This window comes from Microtus ochrogaster, linkage group LG2 (genome assembly GCF_000317375.1).
Source record: "Microtus ochrogaster isolate Prairie Vole_2 linkage group LG2, MicOch1.0, whole genome shotgun sequence".
In the NCBI taxonomy this organism is placed as follows: Eukaryota; Metazoa; Chordata; class Mammalia; order Rodentia; family Cricetidae; genus Microtus; species Microtus ochrogaster.
Window position 1 is genome coordinate 41,865,685 of NC_022028.1, and position 10,158 is coordinate 41,875,842.

Sequence of the window (10,158 nt, forward strand, 5' to 3'; positions counted from 1 at the left end):
GCCTGTCCTGGAACTGGGTCTTGTAGACCAGGCTGGCCTTGAACTCATAGAGATCTGTCTGCCTCTGCCTCCCGGGTGCTGGGATTAAAGACATGCACCACCACCGCCCAGCTCTAGAGTGTCATTCTTAAGTAGCCCAGTGTGTTTTCCACATCCAGCAGTGGATGGAGTGTAGATTAGAAAGTTCCCCCTTCAGTTCCTTGTTAGGTTCTAGAAAAGTATCCTCCCCAGATTGAATGGGCAACTAGATATAGCAGTATGTCATATGATATAGATATATGTCAGATCTGCCCCCACCTTATACCGGTCTTTTATCAGTTATAGTAAGATGTGGTTCCTGGACCCAGCTCACTTTGGTCATTCATCAGTTTCTTCCTGTAGGTCAGATGTGACCCCCACATTGGTCATTTTAACAGCATCTCCTTGTGCATCAGAAGTGGGGTCCACACACACTTGGCAATGGTCCTTTGCATTTGAGATTGGAGTAAGTTCTAGGAACTATTTTTAGCTTGCACAAATACTTTTGATGTGTAATTAAAAGGGAGACTCCCTTGGCTAAAGTTTACTCTCTTTCAAGGTCCCTAATTTTTCCTCCAAAACATCTACTATTCTTGAGTTTATCCCATCTGGGCCCCCATAGGATGGATCATGTATGATGGCCCTGAGGGACTGAATGAGCCATTATAGTTGCATGGGAATTGTGTGTCATGTGAGACCCTGGAAATATTTCCTGGAGTGAGGGTTGTTCTTTTTGACACATTTGAAAAGGTTTCTTCTTAAGTCAGGATAGTTAGTTAACCACACATTTAAATCTTGTTTGAAAATGCCATTAGGTGTGACTTGTACAAGTTGTTGAAGGGGATCCTCAGCTGGGCTCTCTGAGTCCCAAATTGGCCTTAACTATGCTTTGAGAAATGTATTTCATCTGCTGATATTTTGACATTTGTGTATATGAAAAGTCCCCAAGGATACTGGCCCACAATGCAGTGCTGTGGTCAGAGGTCACAAGGGATGTGTGGGAGGTCCTGGTGGACTAGTCACATATGGAGCTGCTCTCGGGAATTCTCATCTCCTGGCTTCAAAGATTAGGCAGCAATGTTCACCGAAGCCCCCTGCTGGAAATATTCTTTGTCTGTTTGTAACCATGCAGGCCACGAAGCTCTTCTCGGTGCAGTGGTGGGGATGGCAAGGAGCCCCAGACCATTACACAGCTCACGAAGCAGATCCAGAGCCTCAAGAGGAAGATTCGGAAGTTTGAGGAAAAATTTGAGCAAGAGAAGAAGTATCGGGTAAGTACTGCAGGGTTTAACGAAAGCGTAGATCATGTCAGACAAGTGTGTGTGTGTTTTCTTGGGTCTTCATTCCTTGGTTTTGGCTTCTACTCATTGCTGGGGGACAGCTCTGTACCCACTGGCCACCCGTCCCCCTACCCCATCATTAGCTAAGCTTAATGGCTAGTCTGTCTCCTTCTCACATGTAGGAAACTGACCTCTGCTCCATACATCCAACTCACTACAACTCTTACTTTTAAACCTTTTGATTATTCATTTCCCCAGTCTTTCTGAGCATCCTTATCGACACTAGGTTTTTCTGGATCAAAAATTTCGAAAGCTTCTGAGTGTTGAACTTTACCTGTGTGTTGATAAGGACTTAAGGACCCAACATGCAAAAACTCCTTAATTTCAGAACATAATGATGGCAGGCACAGTTTTTTTGTGCATCCTTTTTTTTTTTTTTTTTTCCCATGAAAGAACGCCCTACCCTGATGGATGAGTGATCACTTCTCAGGTGATACCTGCTCAGGTCACTCGTGAGAACAAGCAGACTCCTCTTTTCCCAGCAGGCCCCGGTCCTTCTGCTGGGTTGGCAGAGTTGCCAGCACAGCTTTGTCTTTTCTCACATATGAAACCATCGAGCTGCAGATCAGGGTCAACTTGACAAGTGCTGCTTATATTTATTTTCTCTCTTGGTGACCATGGAGTGGAGAAAATTCAGATCCACAGAGACTTGCACACAGCTAGTCGGTCTCTGGCAGGCAGCCCAGAGCCGCTGGTTATTAGAGTAAAATAGAGTAGGGAAAAATCTCTCAGACATCTTGAAATGTTTAAAGGCCCAATAAGCTCTCAGTACAGACACAGTTGGAAGGTTCCTGTGAGTTTGTGATAAGTTCTGGGGGACAGTGGTGATTGGGTGATATTCTTCCTTTCCCTTCCTGTCCTGCGTGGCTGTGGCTTCTCAGAGAGTAGAGTTTTAAGAAGTGGAGAAATGCAATCGGATTGACTTTCAAGACTGTCTACGGATGTTACAGATGCTTCTCTTCATTCGGCAGTCATGGCTTCTCTCTGTCCATGCGAAGGATGTCTCTGTTTTCTCAGCCTTTATCCTGTAGATGAGTAAGCCCAGGTCCAGACTTCTAACTAGTTGTGAGTTATCCCTTGAGGTTTGGAGCAGGAAGTCTATGATTAGCAGGCTTGGGTGGTGTCGTCAGATTCTTAGTGTCCATCTTTAATAGCCCCAATATTCTGGGAGGAGCTCGTTCTGTCTTTGATCTGCAGGAGTTTGACAGACCTGTCATTGCTACCGCCATGGACACTCAGAAACCAACGGGGCTTCTGTTTCTGAGCCTGTTCACACGTGTGAGCTGAAAGCTTGGATTTTAGCCCTCACACAAATCCTCAGCAGCCTTTTGTCTCTGGACGTGCTACTTCCTGTTCTGCATCTGCAACAGTGACTGAAATTTGCAGACCCTGCAGGGGGAACCTGTGTGACACTGTTTGCCATAGAGAGAGCGAAAGGTCCTTGGTGTCACCAGTCTCTCGGTGTGTGTGAACCATACCAAGCAGGCTACATGACAGGCCCTGTCTTGGAAGGAAGGGAAAGGGCTGTGCACATTTAATCTGTACTGGATTCCCCCACCTGAGCTGTGCACCTGGCTTAATTTTCTCAACTGTTACAGTCATCAGCAGTTGCCTGTTTTGTTAGAGAATTTCTTCTGATATCCTTCACTCTCTCTGGAGAAGCTTTAAAACCAAGAGAGGAGGCAGTCATACACACACACACACACACACACCACACTACACACTTACCCTGGCACACTCACATATCCCCCCCACACACACACCAGCACATGCCTGTATACACATCACATGCAAACTCATCCCCCCATATACTCACACACCACACACTTACCCTGGCACACACACACACACACACACACACACAATCACACAATCACACCACATAATTCACACTCACACCACACACACATGCATGTACAGATATGCACACATGTGCACACCCACCATCATATGCATATGCTTATGTGTGCTCCAACACATGTGTGAGCGGAGGGTTCTCAACCTGTGGGCAGCAACCTTCAGGCAGGTTGTCAAGTGACCCTTTCACAGGGGTCGCCTAAGACCATCAGAAAACACAGATATTTACATTATGGTTCGTAATAGTAGCAAAATGACAGTTATGAAGTAGCAATGAAAATAATTTTATGACTGGGGGTCACCACAGCATGAGGAACCGTATTAAAGGGTCACAGCATTAGGAAGGGTGAGAACCACTGATTTAGAAGCTAGAGCATCAGTTGAGGTAGCTCTCATTGCTGTATCAATGTTGACCTCTTAAGTCGGCATCTTAACGTATCCTAGGAAATGAGGAAACAGGGCATCCCCTTGCTCCTCTTGTATGCCAGGGTCCAGGCTGTAGTTAGAGGTCTGGCATCTAACTACAATTAGATTAAATTCCCATCAATTGGACTGTGGTATTAACATCCTCCTATGGTGACTTCTGAATCTCAGCTCCTGCTGGGCTTCTTGGTTTCTGTGATGTTCACCGATACACAAGTCTTTCCATCTCTGCCAAGTGAGGACCTGGCTAGAAAGGGCTAGTTCATCCAAATGTCCACTTTCGGTAGAATGTGTTAAAACTGGACAAAGCAAGTTGAACTTTGTCTTATCCAATGACTGGAGAAACAGCCCAGAGAGGTGAACTGAACTCTAAGAGTCACATAGCGAAGATTCTAGTTAGGACAACCAAGGTCTTTTCATTGCCAGTCAGGAGTCCTTCTCAAGAGTCTTGTGAACCATTTTTGACTTAGTACGAATCTACTACAATAGTTTCGGCAATAATGTATCTGGCTGCTTCCTCCTAATCATCCCTAAGTGTCTGACCTTTGGGGTCCACTAGACATTTCCATCCAGTCGCAAAGAGGCCTGACAAGCTACTGTGATTTGAGAGCCATCTTCTACACAAGCTGAAGCTGACCTTAAGGAAGCTCCCTTAAGGGCAGAAAACTAAGAAGAAAATTCAGTTTTGCAACTGATTTCAGGCTTTCAAGTACTTTGCTCTAAAATTCAGTCTCCAATTCCTCCTTCATCCTGAGGGTGTTGAAAACCTTACTGTTCTGTTGGTCACTGACTTAAGACCCTGGTGTGTGTTGTGTATTTTCTATATTCCTTTGGCTGTGAATGGGGTAGCTCCAGTGAAGCATCACTTACCCTGCATAGTTATGTTCTTAGAATAGAGAGTCCTCTGAGGGTTCCAAGAGACCAAATGTAAAACTTAGGCTGTCAATATAGCGAGACAACTAAGCCCAAAGTACTAGACTACATTATCAGGCTTCTAACACAGTGCTTCCTTCTGGAGACCCTAGGTGGGGCTACGCTAAACGCTAAACCCTATTTATTTGTCTATTTTCCAGAGGGAGGGCTTGGGGGTGCCTGTGTCGCTATCCATGGTTCTGACAGTTCAGGGCTCCACCATGGACGCTGTAGTACCCCATCCGTCCTCTTCAGAGGAAAAGCATCCTTGTGATTTTCCTTCAGTCCTCCTTTTCATCTTGATTTTCAGATGTGGGTTTCTGTGTCACCCCATCAGTGACTGAATTATTCCACGCTCTCAAAGTGAACACAGCATTCATGCATATCTAATGCTGTCACACGAGCACTGTTTGTGCCTTTGACATTGAACGTAATTTCCGTCATCCTGTGCCTGTCACTGAAGACTTGCTCATCTCACTTGAGTTAAGCGGGTCTTCAGGGACCGGCTGCTGACAGGGTAGGCACTTCGCCTGTTACCAACGTGCGGGAGGCACCCAAGCATCAGAGCCAGGTTCCTTGTGTAGTCTCAGGTGTGTGGGGAAGGGGTAAGCCATCTTCAGCCTGCTTTTAAGTTGGCATGGTAACTTTGACTGAAAGATGCTCACTCTGATCTGTGGCATAGAGGGTAAGGGTGTTGAGCCACCTTTAGCTACTGATTTCTCTTTTTGAGGGAAGTCCACCTTTGTGCTCTGACAAGAAATTCAGGAGTGAATGATCTGATTGGCAGAGTCAGTGAAGACACATTCAGAACTCCTCTGAAGGCCTGGAAGAAATATTACTGCCACCACTGTCTGCTGCTAGTGAGGCCAAGCTAGTGACAGTGACTTGTGGTCTGAGCTAACAGCTTCTGTGTTGCCCAATGTGTACCCGCAGGTGTTCACAGTTCTTTGTAGATATTGATCCCCATGCAGGAAGTCTGTGAGGGAGATGCTGCAATCCTCACATATTTAATATGTGAGACCATAGAGCACAGAGGAGCTGAAGAATCTGCCCAAGGTCACCTGCATGATTAAGTTTCACTTTAATGCTGGTTGAGTGGCCCTTGAAGTCTAAACAGCGCTTAGAAGTAGGAAAGTCTGTTCCCTGGTAAGACCGGCTTTCAGGACAATTATCAAGCTTCAGAGACCATGGGGTCTTCTTTCTTGAGCTTCGAGGACATGACTGGTGTGCTTTCAGCCTTCTGATTGGTTAGTGTTTTCCAAGAGGGTCCAGTCCTGAGCCACATGCCAAGTAGGAATCATTCATTTCTGTACTGCCACTGTTCAACCCCACTGGCAGAGAGTATGGCCTGGAAGTGACTTATGGGCTGTGATGGCCTAGGAGGTGATAGGAGATGGACAGTGGATGTACTGGCATGGTTAGGATGTGTGAAAATGCTGGTGCCTTGGCATGCTTCAGAATAATGCCCATGGAGGAGTGACAGGAGAGAAGAGTTTCATGCAATGGCACCGTGCCCCGGTGCCCCTCCCACCGCAGCGTGTCTCTGAATTATCTTTGTGGCGCAGCTGCTTAACACTTTGGCTTCCTTTTTCTCCCTCTTCTGTTTCTCCTTTCTCTCCTTTCCCCCTCATTCACCCCCTCCCTCCATCGCCCCTCCTTCACTCCCCCTGCACCGCCACTCCTCTTCGGATTTCCCCTCCCGCAGCCCTCACACGGAGACAAGACTTCAAATCCCGAGGTCCTGAAGTGGATGAATGACTTGGCTAAAGGACGGAAGCAGCTCAAAGGTGAGTGTCTCTTCTCTCAGACAGCCACTGGTCATCACAGCATAATGTCCAGGGGCCATTGCAAGCCACTTCCACCTGGGCCTTCCTGAGCTTTGGTTTCCTGCTTCATCTGGGGTTCTAGCTGAGATGACAGCCCCTGGATCCAAACAGCATTCAGGCCCTCTTAATAAACCTCCTACAAGAGAGACCTGGGGCCTCCAGCCAACCTGTGGGGCTCTAACCTCCCTGGTTACTAGATTGTGGGAAGCAGACGTTGCCTAACAAGTCACCAATCATAACTGCACTGCCTACGTGACCCTGCTAAGCCCGGAGGGAAAGTCCTATGACTTGGAGGTATTGAGCCAGGCAGACGACTTGCCTGCCTCCCTGGCTCTCCATCTATTCCTCTTCTTCCTTTGTCCCTTTTTGGGATGATGATGTATTTATTATGAATGCTGAGGACAGTCACTGTCCACTCAGACAAGGTATTTTCTTTCTCCTTTTGTTCTGTCAGTACTTAGATATGTGGGCATTGGTCCAAATTTCTGGACGTTTCATGATTAAGAACTGGAAAAGAATAGTAAATTATGGTATTTAACTGTAATGATGTAGTGTGTTTATAAAAAACACACAGCGTTTAAACTCCAAGCTAGAACTTGGCATGGAAGCTCATGCCTGTTATTTCAGTATCTGGTAAGTGGAGGCAGGGGCTACATAGTAACTTGCAGGCAAGCATAGACTACAGTTAGATACTGAGTCAAACAACAACATAAATAAAACCCAAAGCCAGAGAACGAAACTATTTTAAATAAAGAAAATGAGCTATATTATATAATTAAAAATCAATATAAATGTTCTTATTTGACTTCCTCTTCCCATGTAATGTTCTGAAATGCAATTCCATGGTAGGTCCAAGATTATTTTTATATTTTTATTTTGAATTGTCTAGGGTTGCATAAAGCCATGTTGTTAAAGAGATGGGCTCTGGATTTTGGAAGCTAACGTTAGGAGCTGGAAAGATGTCCTGGGTTTTAAGAGTGCTTACTCCTCTTCCAGGAGACCCCAGTTTAGTTCTTAGTACCCACATACTGCTTTTGATGCCACCTAGTTCTAGCTCACGGGACTTCTGAGGAAGCACATCTTCTGGCCTCTTGGACTTCAGAGCACATCTTCTGGCCTCTGTGGACTTCAGAGCACATTGTCTGGCCTCTGTGGACCTTTGCACTCACATAGCAGAACACACACACACACACACACACACACACACACACACACTAAATCTTTGGGTAAAAAACGTTAGACAAGAATGTGAAGTGTGTCAAGTTGGGGCTGGAATGCCCAATGCCCCTCATCTCTTCTGCTTTCTCAGGTCTTTGTATGTCATGCATGACGTAAGCACCTGCATTTCCAGAAGTCTTACTACAGACACAGCTTTTACCATGCGTACCCACAAACTACTACGCATAGAATTTCAGGTGCTACAGTGGGCAAGAGTGGAAATCAGGTCCCGTGTCTTCTCCCGACGTCTGCTGCAATCCAAACCCGAGTTCTTGTCTCAAGGTCCTTCTCCCCAGGGGAGCCCAGCCTCTAGGGCTCTGTCTGCATGGCCCATTGAGTGCTTATGATATACTGGTCATGGTTAAGGCTGACTTCGCTGGCTGGAAGTCATCATTAGCATTGCTCCTGCCTTGGGCAGAAATTCCTGAGAAGCTCTGTTTTAAATTGGACCAGTGAGTCCTTCCTGCTGGTGGTAACTCAAGGCATTTCTCATAGAACTAAAGCTGAAGCTGTCGGAAGAACAAGGGAGTACCCCCAAAGGCCCCCGGAGAAACCCACCCTGTGACCAGCCTCCAGTGCCCAGAGAGAATGGCAAGTTGGAAGCTGTGGGTCCTGAGCCAAGCTCCTCTGGAGAGGAAACGTCAGATGCTGCGGTGATGGAGAAGAGAGACCAGACTCCTCCCCAGGATGATGTGAAGGTACCTTACCACATCGGCACAGGGGTGGCGGCGGCGAGGGCGTGGTGTTGGCCATCTGTCAGAGTAGGACTTGCCCGCCATTGCCACACCTTCAGAAGACTGTTGAGCTCCTAGGGTTAATGGCTGGCTATGACCTAGGATGTAGCGGTGTGATTCTAGGATGTGCTACTTCCGGAGGAGGGTGTGTGCTGGTGGAAGGTGGTAAAGACGGGAGGAGGCATTCTGGGCTCCACCAAGGATGTAAATAAACCCAAGTCTAGGGTCTGATTATATTACCGGTAAAGAAAAGCGCCAGTGTAGGCCCTTTCTCATATGTTGGAGTGTGATAAAGAAAGACAAGGCATAAAGTCAGGGTTTCATGTCCTAAGGAGAGAACTGTGGTTTCTACGGAGTGATAGATCTTGGAACTGAAGATTTCAGCTTTACGCATCTTAGTTTTGAAATCGGAGACAGCTGGATGGAGTTGTCAGTTAGGTATTAGGCGACGTAAGCCTGGGGCTTAGCCGGAAAGATTACATTTTATAAAGAAAAGCAGAACTTACCCTGGTAATCCCTCCTCTTGTTGCTTATCTGTGCTTCCATTTCACTGAGGCCAAGGGAGCTTTCTTGAGTCCCTTCCCTATCAAAGCTGAGGCTCGCGTGGTTGAGCTTTACTTCCCTGTGTAAGAGCGGCAGTCACCTTGTCACCTCTAAATTAGATTATTTCCTGCCTCAATCCATCACATTTCTTGCACAGAAGGACTATCAGTTGTTCATAGCATCATGGTGCCTATCCATAATAGGTACTGCATGTACGTCTACTGAGTGAATGTCCCAATGAACAAATGGATGACATTTGACTCTGGAAGGAAGTCTTGTTGAGAAGTATGATCGTTTTCCCTATTCTGCCATACATGACCTGGTCTTAATAAGGTGGGACTATTAACCAGCTCTCAGAAGGCCTATATGTCCCTTGTTAGTGTTTCACTCTGGGACTTGTGTTCTGCAAGCACACATAGGACCAGAGTCACCTCCCTCCTCCTTTCACCCTTACGTGTGAAAAAGAACCAGTGTGTTCTGAGTCATAAAGGGAAGTCAGTGGTGGTTGTGTCATTGGCTGGTATGTTGTGCTTCCCATACATCCACCCTGCCCCCCCCCCAACATTCTAGACTTTGATGATAGCCAGTGGATAACTTCTGTGAACATGTACACACTGAGGTTTCCCAGCCATTAGTATTTCCAAGAGTCTTGGTTGTATTTTGTAGTTATCTTGTCCAGATCTCTATAAACATCTTGGTCCGTGTCAGCATCCCAATGGTTGATTCATCAACATCCTCTGACTATGCTTACCTCCGAATAGTCTACTCGGCTATTAATTCATCAGTGGATTAATCCACTGATGAGGCCATTACCCTCATGATCCAGTCACCTCTCAACAGAGCCATTCGCTGGGAACCAAGACACAACACAGGAGCCTTTTTGGAGGGACATTTTATACCCAAACCATAGTAGTGAATGATTGATGGACAGTCACACATTTCCAAAAAGATCTAAATGATTGTTCTACGAGTTCAGGTGAATCAAGATAGAGAAGTTATGTCTCAACCTTCCTCCTGCTTAAACCCTTTAATATAGTTCTCATGCTGTGGCAGCCCACCCAACCACCACGTTATTTTCACTGCTACTCCAGCACTAATTTTGCTACTAATTTTGTTATGAATCATAGCGTCAATATTTTTGGAGATGGAGGTTTACCACATGGGTCATGACCTACCTGAGAGATGGCTCAGAGGTTAAGAGCATTGCCTGTTCTTCCAAAGGTCCTGAGTTCAATTCCCAGCAACCACATGGTGGCTCACAACCATCTGTAATGAGATCTGGTGCCC

General features: G+C 46.3%; 1 protein-coding gene across 5 annotated transcripts in view; it reads left to right on the forward strand.

Annotated features, from left to right (window-relative positions):
* The window catches only part of Fam13c (family with sequence similarity 13 member C), a 98,696-nt gene that overhangs the window by 77,058 nt on the left and 11,480 nt on the right, over positions 1–10,158 (forward strand). For all 5 annotated transcript variants that reach the window (XM_005360159.3, XM_005360157.3, XM_005360158.3 and 2 more), the window contains 3 exons: positions 1,151–1,289; positions 6,256–6,337; positions 8,090–8,292. In XM_005360159.3, coding sequence (XP_005360216.1) covers positions 1,151–1,289; positions 6,256–6,337; positions 8,090–8,292 — 424 coding nt within the window. The remainder of the gene's footprint in view (positions 1–1,150; positions 1,290–6,255; positions 6,338–8,089; positions 8,293–10,158) is intronic.